This window comes from Musca autumnalis, unplaced genomic scaffold (assembly GCF_047663935.1).
Source record: "Musca autumnalis isolate F117 unplaced genomic scaffold, ASM4766393v1 scaffold_3, whole genome shotgun sequence".
NCBI classification, from domain to species: domain Eukaryota; kingdom Metazoa; phylum Arthropoda; class Insecta; order Diptera; family Muscidae; genus Musca; species Musca autumnalis.
The window spans coordinates 78,731,537-78,752,574 of NW_027411866.1; the positions used below are offsets into that span (position 1 = coordinate 78,731,537).

The 21,038-nt window shown below is 33.8% G+C and overlaps 1 protein-coding gene, 1 long non-coding RNA gene and 1 other non-coding gene across 4 annotated transcripts in view; 2 read left to right on the forward strand and 1 right to left on the reverse strand.

Annotated features, from left to right (window-relative positions):
• LOC141396485 (uncharacterized) overlaps window positions 1-21,038 on the forward strand; it is a 72,313-nt gene that overhangs the window by 19,826 nt on the left and 31,449 nt on the right. For both annotated transcript variants that reach the window (XM_073971975.1, XM_073971974.1), the window contains exons 2-3: window positions 20,082-20,673; window positions 20,733-20,980. In XM_073971975.1, the coding sequence (XP_073828076.1) occupies window positions 20,082-20,673; window positions 20,733-20,980 (840 nt within the window). The remainder of the gene's footprint in view (window positions 1-20,081; window positions 20,674-20,732; window positions 20,981-21,038) is intronic.
• The window catches only part of LOC141396493 (uncharacterized), an 84,223-nt gene that overhangs the window by 17,854 nt on the left and 45,331 nt on the right, over window positions 1-21,038 (reverse strand). The window lies entirely within an intron of this gene.
• On the forward strand, window positions 18,859-19,075 carry LOC141400221 (U11 spliceosomal RNA). The gene has a single exon (XR_012412112.1). It is a non-coding gene; the product is annotated as a U11 spliceosomal RNA (small nuclear RNA).

A 21,038-nucleotide genomic window follows, 5' to 3' on the forward strand; every position in this document is an offset into this window, starting at 1 on the left:
TTTAAATTGAACTCTTTTTAATCATTATAGGGAGCCACTTTCGAGTCCCTTTCTGTTCATACAAGCGACTTAATCAATTTTTGATCACCAAAAGGACTCTAAAAAGACTCCTCAATGTGATTTTTGAAAAAACAGTCTTCCAAATGCTATCTGGGACTTAGTCCCAATTTACTAGGTTTTGGCTATTGCCTTGCTAATACTGGCATTTGTAAACGCAGGGTTACATTGGGCGAGTTTACTTGCGGCAATTGTCATTTTGTAGGAGAGAGAGGTGAGGCATATGGTAACCCTTTGTCTCTCAGCACCCTCTCTCACCCACAAACTGACAATTGCCGCAAGTAAACTCGCCTAATGTAAAGTGGGACATACTTTAGCTGGTTTGTTCTACCATGAGTAAACGATGAAACAATTTAAACCGTACAACTTTTGGGATTTTTGAAAGAAAATTAAAAAAAAAAATAACGGTACGTTATCGAAGCCAAACTTTCTGTTGAAAGATACTTCATAAAATTACAAACCACAAGATATATAAACTTTCCCGAGGTTATTCCACGGATATCGACTAAACTAAAATAACAATTTGAAATGTGCTATTGACATTGAACAGAGTGTATATTGTTAATACAGTAATTTCTGGTTACCTGCATCATTCATAGCTGCATTTTGGCGTTACCTGACCAAAAATCTGTTTATAGGCAATTATTCTCTAGATTCCGTTCTAGCTATTAGGAATTAGTGCACATTCAATACCTGCATTTTCGGAATAGCAACATCAAAATTTGGTTGTAAAATTTACATATAACTGCACAAGAAAAAATTATAAAATTTTTGCGAACTCAGAACAAGGATAAAGTTGTATTGATAACAAGTGTGCACAACAAATACAACACAAGTAAAGATTATGAATTGTAAAAAATTGTAACGTTTTCTCTCTCGAACTTGAAATGTCTCTCACTTTATTATTTCAACATTGCTTATAGCTGCACATCATATGCAGTACCATTTATCGGTTACAAAATAGAAATAATACAAAAAAGCAAAACTCTCCAGATGGCGTAATCCTAGTGAAATTTATGTCGCCGAACGACAAAAATTTCTTTCTGAAGTCAGTATCGGCTTACAAAAAACAAAACAACTGTGGCCTACTATTAAATTCTATTGGATTTAGATCAAATTCCAAATTTTATATTAACGAAAACCTGTCTAACACGAATTATCAGTATCTTCAAGATGCTATCCTTCTAAAGAAAAAGGCCTTATAAAAGCTGGTTATACCTTTCGTGTGGCCTGGTTTATGTCAAACGCAACGATTGCAATGAACCGATATGCGTTTGGCATCCAAAAGTCATGGATGAATGAGTACGAAACTCAGGGAGATCGATCCGGTGCAGTATTGCAGAGTTAGCAACCATTACCTTATCCCCCATTCGTTATTCAATATTATTCGTACCATATTATATTTTACATCTGTTTATTACAAAACATCTTTTGTCTGCGTAAACTTTTACTTATTTTCTTTTTATATCAATCGACATTGGACTATAACATTTACAAGCGCTGCTGATGCTTCAATGCCATATAATTTATATTTCTTCAATGATAATGGGTATTATTGGTGTAGATTTCAAAGACGTAACTATGAACATGGTCACAATATTGACTAAACAAGAAAATGGTTTAAAAATATGCCATATTAATTCACAAAGTATGGTAAATAAAATTGATGAATTCAAATATATATTTGAGGATTCCGACATGGATATCATTTGTATTTCGGAAACTTGACTTTACATCTCTATTTCTGATGCATTCGTAAATTTAGACGGATATACAGTTTTTAGATCGGATAGGAAAAGTCGAGGAGGTGGAGTTGCCATATTTGCTAAGAATTCTTTAAAAGCTAAATTCAAGCTCAAATCTGCTGCGGGTGATTCTAACAAAATTCTTATTGGTTGCATATATCGATCGAACAATGCCGTTGATGTGCAACCATTTAAGCATCCTGCATTTTGGGGATTGCTGCAGGTAAGCAAAAAATACTGTATTATTTATTGGCCTTGGAGGCTTTAGTACTAAGGAATGAATAAATAAATAAAACATGACAATATCGATTTCTTGTCCTAGTGGACCGAGCCTACATACAATTTTCCTAGCAACATTTTTCGGGTATGCGATGAAAACAGAATCGACTTGATTTGCAGAATCGAAATGGTATATAATCGGAGTGCGGTTGATGATATATATAGTTTTGCTTCGCAAAAGCCGCTTATTTGAATAATATATTTAAAATCCATTTTCAATTTCATTAAAATATTCACCGAAATTAGAGATCTACGATTTCGATTTATGGCAAAACGAGTCGAATCCATCACATACCCGTTTGTAGAATATTTTCATGCACAAAATCTCATTCTAATTTGTCAGTTCCAGAAAACATCCATCTGCCCACGTGCTGAGTTGTGTACACAATATATCTCAAATATTTCAATAAAATTATCCACTCCGCTTTAAAATTAATTAATTATTATTATCCACTCCTTTTAAGGCTAAGCACACTAACATGTTGGCTTACATCCTTGAAACTTGGACATGAATTGCTTATAATTATACCTAGAGTTTCTGGTCGGGAATTCCCGGCCCGGGATTTCCCGGGAATTCCCGAAATTTTTTTGAACGGGATTTCCCGGGAAAATTTTTTGAAATTCCCGGGAATACGGTTATTTGTATTTTCATGTATAAGTCATATATTATTTGCCTTATAGTTATTTAATATTGGAAATATAGTAGAATGGCGATAATTCGTGCCCCGATTATTCGTAATTGCGGGCCCATTAGAAAAATCACCATAATTCGTATAAAATATGTATGTATTGGTCTTCTCGATAATTAGTTTATCATGGTTGTTCTAGCCTAAATTTTTATTAGTGCCATTCTTGAAGGATATTAATTGGCTAAGATATAAAAGCTGTGATCCATTCGAATTTTTGTTTGCAATATAAAACACTGTATAGTGTGTAAGTGGCAAATATAGCATATTAGCATAAGTGGCAAATATAGCATAAGTACGACTCTATATCACTGTGAAGCCGTGTACCCAAAAGGTCAACCGTGTAAAAATTCGTTATAAACGGATTTGTTATATGATCAACACGCATTTCGAATCATCAGAAGAACATACAATATAGTTGACTTTAAAAATATAATCAGACAGCTTTGCTAGGATAGTAGTTGGAAAAAGATATTTTATATAACCTCCGCTAATTAGTCAGGAATAATCTCTGTCACGTCTATGCCCCACGCATTCGAATTACCATAGTCCCGGGAATTCCCGGATTCCCGGGAATGAGAAATTTTCATTCCCGATTTCGCGGGAATGAAAAAAAGTCGGGAATTCCCAAACTCTAATTATACCCTACACTGTGGTATGGGGGGTATTATGTCTTTGTGCAGAATATATTCAGATGAAAATTGGGGAATATAATTTTTTAGCCATAGGAAGAACGCTATTGTTTTTGGTGAAAATCGGTTCAAATTATATCGAAATCGGTTCATATTTGTATATAGCTCCCAATTATAGCTCCCAATTATATATTTTCAGGCGTTTTGAGGTATTTGCTGCACCAATCACGCTATATATGTTCGATTTCGATAAAATTTGGAATGTGTGACGGAACTTGGTCTAGAAATAAGTGTTCCATATTCGGAATCGGTTTAGATTTCGATATAGCTCCCATATATTTAACATGTTTACAGTGGTGTAGAGTATCATATAGTAGGCCCGACCGGCTTTAATCCTTTCCTTATTGGTTTTTATTGCATGTAGTCCTTATGATTTGTATTGCCTCTTCATTTTCACATATTTAGAAAACTTAAAGATTTTCTAGCGCGGAAGAATTCCGTCCAGAACATATTCATGCAAAAAAGGAAAAGCGACAAAAAATTTCTAATTTTGCTATTTTTCAATGTAAGATTCGGCAGAAACAATATTGATATGTTGGAATGTATTCGAATGAATATGTAAGGAAAAAATAACACATTTGTCAATATATGCCAAAATATAGGAAAAAGTTAAAAATTTGTGCACATTTTATTCATTTTTAGTGGTATAGGAATTCACTCTCGGAGTCGACCCGGAGTCGGAGTCGTGAAAAAAAGTCGTCTAGAGTTGGAGTCGAAATACCTCGACTCCGAAACCCTGTTCAGAACCACATTAATCGATTCCACGTGGATAGTCAGTTAGAGCCACAGATAGTTCTATGAAATCTTCAGCGTGGAACAATGGACCACTGAACTAATTTATGAGTAGACATCGGATTTTTGCATGTTTTTTATTTCTCATCCGATTGGACTCAAATTTTGGATCTAGGCGTTTTAAGGGTCAATTTTTTGATATTTGGGGTCATATCAAAAACATGCAAAAAATATGCAAAATATATGCAAAAAATATGCAAAATATGCAAAAAATATGCAAAATATGCAAAGAATATGCAAAATATGCAAAAAAAATATGCAGAATATGCAAAAAATATGCAAACAGATTTTAGCTGAAAATCATCATTTTTTTTTTCGTTCTTTCTTTATTGCGAGTAATATAATATAAATGTAAGTAACAAATATGATATATACAAGAGGTTAGGAATTTGTAATCCCTTTTCTACTTCATTGTTTTATAAATTATTGGTCTGTTCCTTTACTTTTGAAAGTGGTAAAACCGGCAAAAGTAGCAAAAGTTGTAATCTGCTTCCATATGAATTGTAAGGTGTCTGAAGTAAAGGAACGCTTTTCGAGTAAAAAGTTGTAAAACTTGAAGATTCTTGCACGTAAAGGAACAGAGCTTATATAACATATGAGTTTAGACAGTTAATATTAGGTTAAATAGGGAAAATGCGCAAAAACAAAAAAACCCTTTGAGGAGTGAAACGCGAACATCGCTTTCTTGTGAAATATATCGCTTCAGTTTTTTCAGTGTTTAAAAGAATTTTCCACTTAAAGAAATAATTTCTTAGCTCCTGTAACGCAGCTTCAAGACATGCAATTATATCATTTGATAAAGTACCTGAACTAAGAATCGAGGTATCATCGGCAAAAATTGAAGTTGTACAGCCATGAAGACTTGGAATATCTGACGTATAGATGTTGTACAAAATGGGTGATAGGCAAGATCCTTGAGGGCAACCAGCAATGACATTTTTACTTTCAGAGTATGAAGATCCTATTGCCACAAAAAATGATCTTTTGTGTAAAAAGCTTTTTACAATTTTTATTATTTCTATGGGAAAGTTTATTTTGAACATCTTGTAGATTATCCCATTATGCCAAACAGAATCAAACGCCGATTTAATATCAAGTAATACCATACCTGTGGAATTACCAGAGGAAAAGTTTTCGTGTACAATATCTCTTATTTTAAGCAAAGGTTGTATGGTGTTATGCTCCTTTCGAAATCCAAATTGTTGAGGAGGAATAATGTTGTGCTGCTCAATAAAATTTAGGATTCTTTCTTTTACAACTTTTTCCAAAACTTTACTTAAAGAGGAAAGTAGACTAATTGGTCTGTATTCCGAAACAGAATCGCCAGGTTTGTTTGCTTTTTTGATTGGAATAGTTTTTGAACACTTCCATATTTGGGGAAAATAGCATAGCTTTAAACAGGAATTTATGATTGATGCCAAGGCTTTAACTCCGTTAAGTGGCAGATTTTTTAAACATAAATTGTTTATTTCGTCCATTCCAGGAGATTTTTTGTTTTTTAGTTGTTTCATTATGTTGTGAATTTCATTTGTACTTGTTAAAAATGTATCGGGAACCATACAGTTTGTTTGTTCAATTTGTGAAATTGCATTATTCACTTCATCGATAGTACTGGGATCACTCATGTGTGTTGTCAGAGAAAAGTTTCTGTGAAAATGTTCAGCCAAAACATTACATTTGTCTTTAGATGAAAAATAAGACGTATTATTATATATGATGGTAGGAATTTGTTTGTTTTTTCTCTTCAAGACTTTAGAAATATTCCAAAACGGTTTCGACCCCTTGTCTAATGTCGATAACATTTCATCCCAGGACTTATTTCTATGCTTTTCTAATTCTTCCTTTATACGTTTATTAAGCCTATTCATTTGACGGCGATCATCAGGATCACGAAACCGTTTAAAGTTTCGGGAATATACATTCCTGTGTTGTATTAATATTTTAATATCATGAGGTATTGTATTTATGGAATAATTAGATCTTTTCTTTGGAACACTGTATTCAACAGCAGATTTTATGATACGCGAAAAACTATTTATTTTGGCATCAATTTGATTTTCCTCGAGGACAAGGTTGTTTACGTAGATTGTAGGTAGATTCTTGTTAATATACCGCCGGTATTTGTTCCAATCTGTCAAAACTAAGACTGTTGACCGTATAACGTCGATTTTTTTATGTTATTGAGACCGACAGTGTGGTGTAGGGTTTAAAAGAATTGTATTGTAATACAATTTTTTATTATTAAACTATGCAAAAATATAACATTTGATAAAATATCAAACGTTCTATGAAAATTCAATATTTTCTTTGTTATAATTTGTAGGGTTTAGGCTGGTTATTGTGCAAAGGGAACAAATCGATGTCGGATTTTTTAAGGCGGCAAAAGTTTTAGTTCGGTCAGATTTTAAGACTGTCAAAGTTTGAGCACAATTGGAATATATTAACATCTGCCACTGGGGCCTCGACATTATGCAAATCTCGATTTTTTAGCTATTTAGCGATTTCGGCAACCCATTTTTCTGGAATGGTTAAAGCTTTTTGTACAATGCCAGGTCAGCAAGTTCAGGACTAAGATACCACAGATTATTAAGTAACAACATTACTTCCTTTTTCGAAAATTTGTGTGTCAATGTTTTCATATTTCAATACATTTTCAATGAGGTCTAGGTCTTGTTTTGATGCTAAACGTATCGTAGAATCTGGCTTCAAGAAAAACGTAACTATGCAATTGTCATTGGTGCTGGACCCCTGTAAGGTGTATAGGAACGTTACTAGTATCATTTTGGCTACAGTAGAAGCTATCGGAGAGGATCCCTACAAATATAAGATCTCTAGAAGCTTTATCCGTGAACAGCGGAGAATAAACCGTGAAAAATACACGCAACAGCTTCAAGGAACAAGGCTATTTGCGTGCACTGGCATGGAAAACTATTACCAGATGTTCTCAAAACAGAGAAGAAAAAACGGGTTTCTGTTCTGGTATCACATGGGGGTAAAGAACAACTCCTAGGTGTTCCTGAAACTGACAGTAGCTCATGGGAGAAACAAGAACTAGCAGTGTACAAATCAGAGTTCGGTTTGAATGGCGATTTCATTGCCTTTGAATGCATTCACAGAAACCATTGCCTATTGTCGACAGTTCACATCACTTCAAAACAACAGCACATCACACCATTCATCACAAGAGTGTAAGACGAAAACAGTGCATAGCATTGCTTGCCTTCTCTCAATCACACCTAACACACCTAAAAGGCAGCGAATGGTGTGAATGGTCAACATTTTTGATTGGAAAGAAACGTAGGAGACTTTATTATCGATTATTTTATTACATGTTTTTCTTGTATTTCATAATATGGGGAATGATATGTAATTCAAGATTATTTAAGAAAAAATAGTATTAATACATATAATAAAAACTTTAAATCATGAGTGACATAACTAAAAAAATGCGTTTTCTGAGTTAGCAATTTCTATTTTTACTAAGACTTTTACTTTATCTTGTGTCAAATTTCATGCCTATATCTCTAAAACTCAACGAAATACCGCTCATTTACTACGAGTTTAGCGTAATTCAACAACATAGTTTTTTGAGTTTATGAAGCACTAATAGACTTCAAATCATGCTCGATCTTGCACTGATATTTAGCTCTGATACGTAGTTATTTATATATTGATAAGTGGTTATTTTATTTTTTGTGTAATAGTATTTTTAAGTTGGGAAGCCAAATTTCAATCGCTAACTTAAAACGGGTTTTTCTCGAAACTCCATTTTTTGAGATGTGTCACTCTTTGAGTAAATGAGCGATATAAATAGAAAGTATTTACTTAACATTTTACAAAAAATAAAAATAACCAGAATAGACCTTCTTTAGATATAGTATAAGACAAAAATTTACGATTTAATGGCCAGATTATCTAAGACGTTGTTGCTCGCGCATTTACGCTACCGTAAATGCAAGATTATTTTTTTATGTGTTGTTAATACAGCTACACATCGAAGTTTGTTGTAATCTTTGAATTAGTTTATCTAAGAAAATGTTTAGAATTACAATTATTTAAAAAAATTAAAATATCTAACGAAAACTCATGAAAAACGAAAATATAGATTTCTCTTAAATACAGTTGTGAGCAAGGAGATTTCAATTTTTTTCCTTTTTATGAAACAGAAATTTGGTAGTATTTCTAACAAATTTAAATTCGAATCGCCTCAGTGAAACAGGCCACTAGAAATATGCTTGTATTCAAAACCAAAAACTGATGGATAAAAACTATTGTCAGATTTAACAAGTGAAAATGGCGTCAAGTTTGGCCGGACCGAATTTTGTATACCCTCCACCATAAATTATGTTGAAAACAGATTTCCGCCGAAAATATTGTTATTTAGTGCGTTTATTAATAACTTAATTATTTTAATTATTTTTTTATTTATAATTGTTTAGTAAATAGAGTTTATTATTCCGAACAAACTCCTCCGAACTTCCGAACAACCTCCCCCGAACTTCAGAACAACCTCCACCCAATTTCCGAACAACCTTCACCGAACCTCCGAACAACATCTTCCGAATTTCCTAACATCCTCTTCCGAACTTCCCCCTATAATCATGCCCCTTCCACCTTCAACGGAACCCCATAACCCAATTACAGTAAATTTAGACTGAAAATGTAGATAAAACTTTAAAATACATGAAATCTGGTGGTACTGTTATATAGGGGCTATACACAAATGTGGACCCATATACACCGATTTTTTATGAAAATGTTTTCTTACCTCTTAAAAACACACAAATTTCAACCAATTTGGGGGCAAATGGGGCTATTACCTTCAAATTTCCTTAAAGCGTCGACGCGTCACTTTGTAAGGGGACTATACGAAAACGTTGACCTTTATAGCCCTGTTACAATGCAAAAGACATACCTACAATAGATTTTAATAAAAATTGTATCTATCTAGAGTGATTTCCAAAGACGGGCGGACGTAGAATTGTACGCTGATCAAAAATATATATACTTTGTGGGATCCAAAATGATTATTTAGAGGAGTTACAAACGGATATAGGACATAGTATAGATGAGGGTATAAAATAACTCGCCAATATGTGTTAGAAACACAATAAAATCACATGAAAGACAATTTGTGTTGACCAGTCTCATGATACAATAAGAAGGTAGCAGCAACTGCCGTTTTTGGTAACATAAGATGTCAAAATTTGACATAAATTCAATGCAATTGACGCATTATGTTACCATCAGCTGAGCTTCAGCTGGGCTGATAATGCTACCTTCTTATTGTATCATGACCAGTCTATTAATTATTTACGCACACTGCACTGTAATGCACTAAAAAGGCAACGAAAGCATAGCAAATACAGTGAATGCTTTGTTATGTTTACTGCAATTTTGTTGCTTGACATGTAACGGCACTAGAAAAATAGTGTTGAAAGAAGGCAATCATCAAAAATAATGAATGCACGTTAAGCAATAACATCAGTTGATATTTGCGAATGAATGCATGTCAATAGCAACGAACGAATGAATGCATACAAAACACGAATCATCTCAATCTGATCTCTGGTACAAATGTCTAGAAAAATGGGGTCTCAACAGCTCGAGCAGATATTAGGTCGAGAGCTTCTGTACCACCGTACAAACTCGTTAGAAAATTGTTGAGAGGGATTTTTGACTGCAAGTTTGGAAGCACATCCGGACATCAACCAAACATATTTAAGCGATTTCTATAAGAATAGTCTGCGATTGACAAATCCAAGTACGAAGTAGGCGAGAGTGTTTTAAAACTACTGCCCAACCCACTTCCCAAGAACAAGAGGCCGTAGAAGCACCTTGCGTTTAAATCGTTCGAGACTGGACGCCCCCAGAATGTTTTTTCTATTTTATTTATTTATTTGGTATCCCACACGACAACAACTGAGTGTTATAAGTGAGAGTTTGGGTAATTGATTTTACCAAACGTATAATGAACAAGATAATGTTTATATAGATATAATATAGGATATATTGGGTAAACATTATCAATAGGTTAAAAAGAAATAGAGACAATAGATTGAGTTTAATACAAAAAATAGTGAAAGCGATATTCAGAAATATTTTTAGGTCCAAAATAAGACCTAAACCGCATTGAAGATTTACTTAATACGAAAGGCATTCACAAACAAATATCAAATAAAGAAAATAACAAAATGATAAATCATATATGGTACCTTAGTCCTGAACTTATTGCTCTGGCATTGCTTGATCTCATAGTGCAAAACACCGTAAAGATCGAAAAGACGACAAAAATCTTAACAAAGCAAAGATAGAAAATTCTCCAGAAATAATCGATCTAAACTTACAAAAATCAACTGATAATGCAACTTGACCACAGAACATCAACAACCAGGAGGGGTAAAGGATGGTAAATAACTTGACAATTGTAAGCGACATAGCAAGGAGTCGAGTTCATCACCAAGTTGTCATCTGTACATAGATGGCTCCAAAACCACATTATGTCAGTCCCATAATGCCCGTAATTTCAACACGTAGCTATCTATAAGTTCACAGATATCTCCCGTGAAAGCAACATTTTATAATTTCAACGCATAGGTAACGTTACCGAGTCAAAAACGGCCTTGTTACTTACACCAAGGATTTTACCTGATTAATCGTTGCCAATGTGTTAAAAGTTGTAAAACACTTCTATGTGGCAATGATTTTGCAAAATCATTAATGAAAATCACCAATATTACCACATGATTTCAAAATTTAGACACCTCGGTAAATGGCATGTACAAATTACCACACGCGTAGGTAAAGATAACTAATAGGTAGCTACCTACCCGTTTACCCAGGCGTTGAAATTACGGGCATAAGTAAATTAAAATATGTATGAACAAAATGTAAGCATTTGTCATTGAAGCCATACAATGAATGTTCATTTGAAAAAGGAAATGTTTGATGGGTAGCGATGCCATTCCACGCCCGATATGTCTGATGAGTCTCTACAAAAGGCGAAACATGTCACATAATGTTGATTGTGGGGGTTCGAATCTTCGGCTTTCCTTTTTCACTTGCAAACATCATCGGTCAATAAGCTCGACTCCAACGAGAAATGAATTAAAATAGATCTTCGCCCTATAGGCAGCATTTTCAAATAAAGTAAAATATATTCGTTTTCATTCGCAAAAATTTGATAATATAGGAAGAAAAAAGTTGTTTTTTTTAATAGACACCATTTTTGCCCTAAGGCCTTTTTGGGGACATTGGGTTTATTATCTCGAATTCAGTAACACTTACGTACTTTGTTGTTCAGCAAGAAATGTTAAGAACAGAATAGCTTTTAATTAAATGCATAATACGGGCAAGTAGCTTTAACCGTTCCACATATATGGTACGTCGAAGTCGCCAAATAGCAAAAAAAAAAAATTGATTTTCATAACTTCGAGGCCCCAGTACCACGTTTTAACATATTCGAAATGTGCTCAAACCTTGGCAATTTTAAAATCTAACAATACTAAAAGGTATAGGCGGCTCCCGGCTAAAAAATCCGAGATCGATTTGGTCCTTTGAGTTAAAACCAGCACTATGCTACAAATTAAATTAAGATGCTACAAAAAAGAAAATATTGAATTTTACATAAAACGTTTGATATTTTATCAAATTTTATATTTCTACAGAGTTTAATAATAAAAAATGGTATTACGATACCAAATTTTTATACCCTACACCACACTGTCGTAAACGGTCTCAATAACATAATAAACTGCTGAAAAAATCGACGTTATACGGTCAACAGTCTTAGTTTTGACACTGTTATGTATTTTTTGATGGTTTTTCCAACTTTAAATGACAATTTTACGTCTTTTATGACGATTTTCGGCCAAAATCTGTTTGCATATTTTGCATATTTTTTGCATATTTTGCATATTTTTTGCATATTTTTTGCATTTTTTGCATATTTTGTGCATATGCAAAATATGCAAATATGCAAAATAAATACGAAATATGACCCTGCCACTGAATTTAGATTTCCTTGAAACGAATTTTGGTCCAATCAGAATCTTCGTATCTTTAATATTAGCTGTGTTCCAGAACTAAAAAGTTTTTACAATTTTTACGACTTTTACACATTTTACTCGAAAAACCGTTCCCGTACACAAAAAAGTTGTAAAACGTTCACTTCTCTTTAAACGAAAATGGCGCTGAATGACGCTCTCTTTAAAAACTTTTTACACGACAAATTTGGGCGAGTAAAAAATAGTAACATGGTTGCCGGCGTCTGATTGGCTGATACGCCGACTTTGACATTTGTTCCAGTTTTTTGACGTATTTTCCATTTTTCCGTTCCCGAACTATTTTAAAAAACTTGTGTGTGAGAACAAATTTTTTGCAGTTCTCTCTTTTACGAGCTTTACTATTAAAAAGTACGGGAACGAAGCTATTAAAAAATATGCAAATATGCAAAATCCGATGTATATTTATGAGTAAGAAATTAATGAACAGATTTTACACAAACTGTTCCGGGTTTAAGTCACCAGCATAAACACAAGAAGAGCCTTAGAATGACACGATCTCATTCCTCTCACTGAAGTGACGGAAGATAAACTTTATCTCGTCACTGCAGACACCTGTTTCCTTAATTCAGTTTTACGATTCGTGAAGGGGGGCTTTCCATCACAAAGAAGTACTCGGTGTTCGGTGAATTAGTCGATGCATGAGCTTATCTTCCATGACAACGCGAAAAATGTGATCATCCAGCACATGGTGGTGAACCTGGGATGATCTTTCTCTTCGAAAATTTGCTGCAGTCGAACTGCAATTTGAGCGCATCCAACTAAATCTTGAGGACCACGGACTAATATTTAAAGCTCTCGAGGTGTTTGCCGTCACATTGTATGCTCCTCTTCCCCAGAAAAACGTGTTTACCAAGTCTCATCAGCGAAAAGCTGGGGACGAGAGCTTCGAGTTTATAACAAAGTGTCTTGAAATGCCTCCATTCTAGGACTATCTGTCCTGCTGTCGGATGAGTCCACGTTACTTTCGGAACAATCATGTATCGCTAAATAAGTAAGCATGGACAACACAGTCGCATCCATTGTCCTCTTTCACTAGGATTAGTGGATGGTATCGGCGCCAACAGGTTTCTTCGATCTCAGTTTCCAGTTTGTGGAGGTTCTTGTTCTCTTTGTACATTCATTCAATTTTTATCTTGGTGATGTCAAACAGTTCTTTCAATGGATCAATTAAAAAATCTTCGTTTAATTCTCTTTCGAGTTGAGCTGTTATCGTTTTCAATTAGAAGAGCAAATTTTCTGAGGCTATTTTGGGGTTTATCGTTGATTTCTTTAATTCTTCTTTCATTTCGTGAGGCCACTGTTTTTGGTCTGTCTTGTGCATTCCTTCTCGGCGAGGTACATTGTGTTGTACACCACTTTCATCTTAAAAGAGGTGATTTCAGCTATTTCGGGGCCGGATTACCATTTTCATTCATACCAAATGTATCACACCTTCCGAAACATGTTTGCTGCCATTGTCTTTTTCCGAATGTTCCATTTTTGTTTCACTCACGACTATCAATTAATGACAAGTTATGACGCGTCAAAATATTACATCTCCTCCATAAACCCTAAAAGTCATAAAAATCATTAATTGCAAATTGCGAGATATTACCCGAATTTATTTCGAGGTCATTTATTTTGCATTTATTTAGATGACACCGTAGAGTTCAAGTACCAATCCTTTTTGCCTGTTGTTGTTTTAGTTATTTCCTACCGATTTTTGCATATATTGCCTTGATTTGATGTTGTCATAAACAAGTAAATCAACTCATATGTACCAAAAAACCAAATTTCTTGTTGTAATTCCTAATTGAAAACCTAAATTGTTAAAAATTCATCGTTTGCAATAATTTAGTTGACAAACTGTATCTATCGGCTATTTGTATAAAAGATCCAATTCTTTTCCTAACTTGTTAATGTTTTTGGGATTTTCTAATTTTTATGTGTTTTATTTATTTTTATTATTATTATTATTATTTATTATGTTTTATATTATCATATGAAGTTTTCGATGAACCCCCTTAGACCTGTAGTGCGACACATTTTTTGAGTTACCGACAAAAATCGGTAAAATTAAAATGCAAAATTATGAATGAAAAGTTCATATAAAAGTTGACAACGCTCTTGCTATCGGTAGAACTTTACGACTGTTTTTTATTCGTCGCGCTAACTTAGGGGTAGTTTACACTATATGTAAATGTCATATGACATGAAATTTTCCATCATTATATAGTCGCTAATATGTGTAATATTGGGGATTTTCCTTGCGCTATTTACTTTGTACGTCCACACCAGCAAAAATGTAATAAAATTACGTATCCACATTGCCTGCGTGGGAAGATATGAATGTTTTTATTTCGTGTCATATGACATTGATACATAGTGTAAACTACCTCTTACCGAAAAACATCGGTAATTACCGAAATTATAAGCATTTTAAGTTTACCGACAATTGTGTATTCAGAGAAAATATTCCAAGAAACACTCGAAGGAGAAAACATCGGAATCAGAATTCATGGGAAATTAATCAACAATATAAGGTATGCGGACGATGCTACGTTACTGGCAGGGAGCATATCCGGTCTACAAAAACTAGTAGAGAAACTGGCACGTGTAAGTGAGAAATATGGTCTTAAAATCAACATGAAGAAGACGAAGTACATGATCATTAGCAGAAAAAATCCCCATGCTGAGGTGAACTAAAAAGTACAAGGTACACAAATAGAAAGAGTGAGAACCTTTAAATATCTTGGGATGTTAATAAACGACAAATGGGATCCCTCGAAAGAAATAAAAAGTCGAATAGAGATGGCGCGAGATGCTTTCTGTAAATATAGTAAAACCCTGAAAAGTCATGACATAAATATAACAACAAAAATACGTTTTATAAAATGTTATGTTTGGTCGGTGCTGTTATATGGAATAGAAGTTTGGACGCTCAAATCCTCTGATGAAAGAAAATTGGAATCCTTTGAAATATGGATTTACCGGCGAGTAGTGAAAATACCATGGAATGCGAAAATTTCTAATGACGAAGTACTAAGAAGGATGAATATAAGCCGGCAATTAATAACAACTATAAAAAGGCGCAAAATAGCGTATCTGGGACATGTATTAAGGAACAACAAATACATAATTTTACAAGCAATTCTGAAGGGAAAAATTGAAGGAAGGCCAGCTAGAGGAAGGAAAGAAACATCCTGGCTCAAAAATATCATGGACTGGAAGGTTATACCAACGAAACCGATCTGCTGAATGCTGCAAAACACAGAGAGCTGACAACCATTATACAATAAGATAATAATTAAAATGCGATAAATATTAAAAAAAGATGAATTGTACGATCACTTATATCCGGATAACGGATGAGTAAATAAAGAAGAAAGAAGAAGTCTGTAGCTCAAAAAATTAGTTAGGGAATCGAACTACTGCACAGTGGATCCACCCATTGGCCAAAAATAAAAAATGAATGTCAAACTTTTTGTACAACATCTGGCAACACTGACAGCTATGACATGGACCTTTTTAAGAATATATTAGTTTTAGTTTCATTCGAACGCGATCTTCTTAAGAATAGCTTCAAAAGTCGGAACATTTGACTAATATTTTGTGTTGTGAGTACAACCTATATTTTAGAGCAAGTAAATATATTCAAAATATCGCGGAACTAATACGTATAGCAAAATATTATAGTGGATTTTAAAGGAGGAGGTTCATTTTCATTAAAAAATATTGTTTTAGAGTGTTGTCGAATTCTAGTTAGCTGCATATTTTCTTAGTGTATTTTGTAATGTCAATTCGATCACATTCTTAAATTTGACCTAAGGTTTTAGTCATGATGCCCACCAGTGCCCACCTCGGGAATAATTTTCCAAAGTAGGTCATGGGTTTAAGATTATTCAGTATTAAAATCAGCTACCATCTAGTGCCAGACTATAAATGTTGGGTCGCTGACTATATCTCTGTTATCTGATACGTACATTAACATAATTGGCTTCAGTGACAAGATGAAGAAATCTTCTTCCAAATTAGTCTTACGTTGGCGGTACGTGCCTTCCAGGAAGTACGCTATAAGATCTACAGTTTGTCAAGTAATTGTTTTCGAACCAAGAAAACTAACATTTTTCTGTATTAATTTATGAAAAAATGACTGATAATTGTGATAAAAATGTCGGGTTTTTTTGCAAAAAATAGTTGGTCGACTTATTTAAGACAAGATAGGATGAATAAATAAAAAATTAACGCACGTAGTCCAAAAAGTAACGAAAACCAATAACTACATGTAATGCAAGTTGTCAAATAAATGTTTTCGAAATGTAGTGAAGTTCCTAAATATCCCATATTTTTGGTAAATTCTTGAAAATCAGGACATTTTATGAATGTTATTCTTAAAAAGGGTTAACTACTAACAAGTATCAACAATATTAGGCATAGCATGTCCCTACTAGGAGGGTTACCATATGGACCAAGGCAGTACCAGGTCATATTACATGTAAACAGGGTCCTATAGGTCTGAAAACTAAGGCGTTTTATGAGTTTTTTAGTTCACGATGATGGACTGCCATCAAATACAATAAATATTATCTACAGCATAATTAGTAAGAAGGGTTGCCAGATCGACTAAAAAGGTACCAGGTTATATAAACAGTGAACGAGGCCATCTGGGCCCAGAAGTTTGTTTTTTAATTAAAATTAATTAAGAGATAATGGCATTTCACTAAACAATCGGAAATATCGCAGTAGGAGACCAGTAAAAGTATCGACAATTTTCAGAAATGCATACTCCGGCCTATTAGACACATTTCGCGTACTCTGCAGTACTACTGTAGTACATTTTTAAGGGGAAATTATGTTGATGGGTAAATAATGCTTCAGTCTTAGCATGGAAGCAACAAAACTTAGAGAATTTCTCTGAACTGGCTATAAACAGTTGAAATCGGAAGCCTATTAAAAATAAGCATAGGCTGACAATATCTTATATATGCATTTCTAAGCGATTTTTGTACTTTTATGTCATATTTTGGTTTATGTTGGAGAACTCCCTTATAGCTTTATTCAATTTGAGTTAAATAAACAAATTTTAAGCCCTGGTTTTGGATCCAAGTGGGCTCGTTTACTGTTTATATAACCTGGCACCTTTTAGTTGATCTGGCAACACCCCTGATCTAATTATTCTGTCGGTAATATTTATTGTAATTAACGGCAGTCCATCCTGGTAAACTAAAAAAACTCCTAAATCGCCTTAGTTTACAGATATTCCCGGTATAAGACCTATAGGACCCTGTTTACATGTAATATGACCTGGTACTATCTTGGTCCATATGGTAGCCCTCCTAGTAGGGATATTATATGCCTAATATTGTTGATACTTGTTAGTAGTTAATCCTTTTTAAGAATAACATTCATAAAATGTCATCATTTTCAAGAATTTACCAAAAATATGGGTTATTTTGGAACCTACATTAAATTTCGAAAACATTTATTTGACAGCTTGAATTATATGTAGTTATGGGTTTTCGTTATTTTTTGTTGGACTACGTGGGTTAATTTTTTATTTATACATCCTATCTTGTCTTTAATAAGTCTACCAACTATTTTCTGCAAAAAAAAACCCGACATTTTTGTCCCAATTATCAGTCATTTTTCATAAATTAATATAGTCCCAATTTACATTGGGCGAGTTTACTTGCGGCAATTGTCATTTTGTAGGAGAGAGAGGTGAGGCATATGGTAACCCTTTGCCTCACAGCACCCTCTCTCACCTACAAACTGACAATTGCCGCAAGTAAACTCGCCTAATGTAAATTGGGACATAGAAAAATGTTGGTTTTCTTGGTTCGAAAACAATTACTTGACAAACTGTATATTAATTTACAATTTTTCAGACAAAAATATTGATTTTTTTAATCCGCTAAATTGGTTGGATTATATGTTGTTTTGGAGATTGTTTTGTTTCCCCAATCCTATTTTTGCATAATAAGATAATCGGGACATTTGTTCATGTCATTTTGTATTAACAGCATAAAACAATTCTTACCGTATACCCCCTCCAGAGGGGAAAGGGGGAGAATGTCACGCTCGTGGTTTCTTAAAACACTCTTCGCAGCAGCCACTTTCTCCATACAAGTGGATCCACTGTGTACTGGTGAAAAAAATACAAAAATTAAAAAATAAATAAAAAGTCTCATTAATATACTGTAATAAATAATGAACAACAAATATCATTGACATTTTCCCCTTTCAATCGCAAAACATTTCCTTTTAAATAACAAGCAAGCAGCAGGTATGCATGTGGTCATGCAGTCATTGCCATCTTTAGCAAATACAACAACACACCACATCCATTCTCTTCACCACCAAATTGCATTTGTATTGGTGTTGTTGTTTTGTTTTTTTTTTTATTATACCACTTCTATTCTTATATGTTGATATGGTGACATGCAATCTGTTGATTTTAGTGAGTATTTTCATACTTCGTGTTTTCTTGAGTTCACATTTAATTCTCAATCGCTTTTTACTTGCCGATATTCAAATATTTCGGTTTTAGGTGGTTTGATTTAAAAAGGGCGCTCGTCTTTGCACTTGAAATATGCAAAAGATCACAGAACATTGTTCTGTGTGCGGACGCATTGCAGCATTGCTATTCAACTGATTGAACTAGGCTTGGCTTTTTTGCTTTGCTTTTGTAGTTCATGTGGATTGTTCAATGCTCCAGTGGGGTATGGCTTTGCATATCCAGTGCATAATTTTTGTAAAGATGAGGTTTGAAGCTGCCGTATCAAGGTGGATTGCAATCAATGCGCAGATAGATGTTCATTGATTAGCGTGCCATTTTGGGAGCGCTTCAAATTCTCATGGTGGAAAATAAATTTAAACAGGTGAATTTGTCGGATAGTAGGATAGGGTAAATGCTCCTAAGTCCAGCATGCATCAGTCGGCATTTTTTATATTTGAACGCAAATAACTAAAAATTAATATAACAAAATATGAAAATGATCTTAAAATTGATTCAACAACTCTGCTAACTCTAACTCTGTGTAAAATTTCGTTGAGCTTAGACCATTTATTATATCGAAATTTAACTTCTTGTTAGTGAGTGTTTTTCATATTTTAACGATTATTATTATTAAAGATTATTTTTATGTAAAGTTTGCCAGAAGTCGGCATGGATTGAGAAAATTGCGTTTTGTCAATTATTTTTTAGCTCGAAATTGTAAAAATATGTTAAATAAAAACATTAAAGCCTAATTAATAAAAATAACTTCGATAAAAAATGGGTTTTTATGCGATTTTAGGCTATATTAGGCCTAGTTTGAAGTGCATGCGTTTGTGACATGCCGACAATTAGGTTGTAGTTACCGACTATAGACAATAACTAATTTATTTAAGCAACATATTTAATTTTTCTTACTTTTTGATGCCGACTACCGGAACATGTCGTGCCGACATTTGGGAAATGGTGCCGACTACTAGCAAAAATGCGCTATTTCACTAAATTCGCATTTTTCTCAACTTTATAAGAAATAATTCAAAATTTATTTCATTGAAAAGTGAACAACATTTCGAAGCAAATAAGCTTTAGTTCATAGCAATTGGAAAAATTTACTAGGAATTGTGAATGATTGAAGTTAGGCAAATTCTTAGAGTGCCGACTATTGGTGCACTTACCCTAATTGTGAACAGTCTCACGTTTTGTAAGAAATACTTGCTTAATTGATTTATTTTTCTTCTTTTTTATTAAAAACTAATTTTCACAATAATAAATTATTTACTTTCTTTTAGGCATGTGGTAGTGAAGCCATAAGTTTGCCAATTATTACAACACAATTTGGACAAAATGCAACTGTGGACAATTCCATTGTATTGCCGGTTATTACGACTACACTACCTATTGTAACAAGAAATGAAACAATACCACCACCAGCCCACAAAACTGCAGATGTCTTAGATTTATCGGTAAAAACAAATTCAGCATTCTCCTCTAATCCCATTGCGGCAACAGGAGCCATGAACAATGTCATTGTACATACCGATGTTTCATTAGGTTGTCCAATGGCAATTGTTGGCGAAAATAACTATGATGATGATATGCCTTTAGATTTATCCATAAATACAAATAACAACAGTTCCACCAGAAGTTCATGTGATCCGGATATTGGCACCTTAACGGAACCTCAACAATGTTGTCCGGTGGTGGTCGATAATGGCCAGGATGATGATTTTATACGACGCCTTATCGAAACAAGTGACTTTGATTTGGGTCTAGATCAATTGCCTGATGGCAATGATAATAATAATAGTTCATTTAAAGCAGCACTGGATATGCCACTACTGGACACTATAGATGATGATCATCAAAATAATATAACAACAGGTATTTTTTGTAATGATATTCTCAAATTTGTTTGCTATAATTTAATTCTATTTTTTTAGAATCTTCATCGGTTTTGGCCAATGATTCCACATATGCATCCATGCCTGAAGATTCATCCAATTTCCTTAATGTTACTCTGGGTGAAGATTATAATTTCAGTGATGAATCAACGAGAGAAATATTTCAACAGTTGCTAAATGTAGAACCTTTAGATACGACAACAACCACCGCAACAATTAAGATCGATACGACTATCAAGGAGGTGGAAGAGGAAAAGAGTCATGAAGACAAGAAAGTGGATAATGAGGTAAAATATATAAAACATTACATTATTTAAAGGTTTATAATAAAGACGATTATAAAAT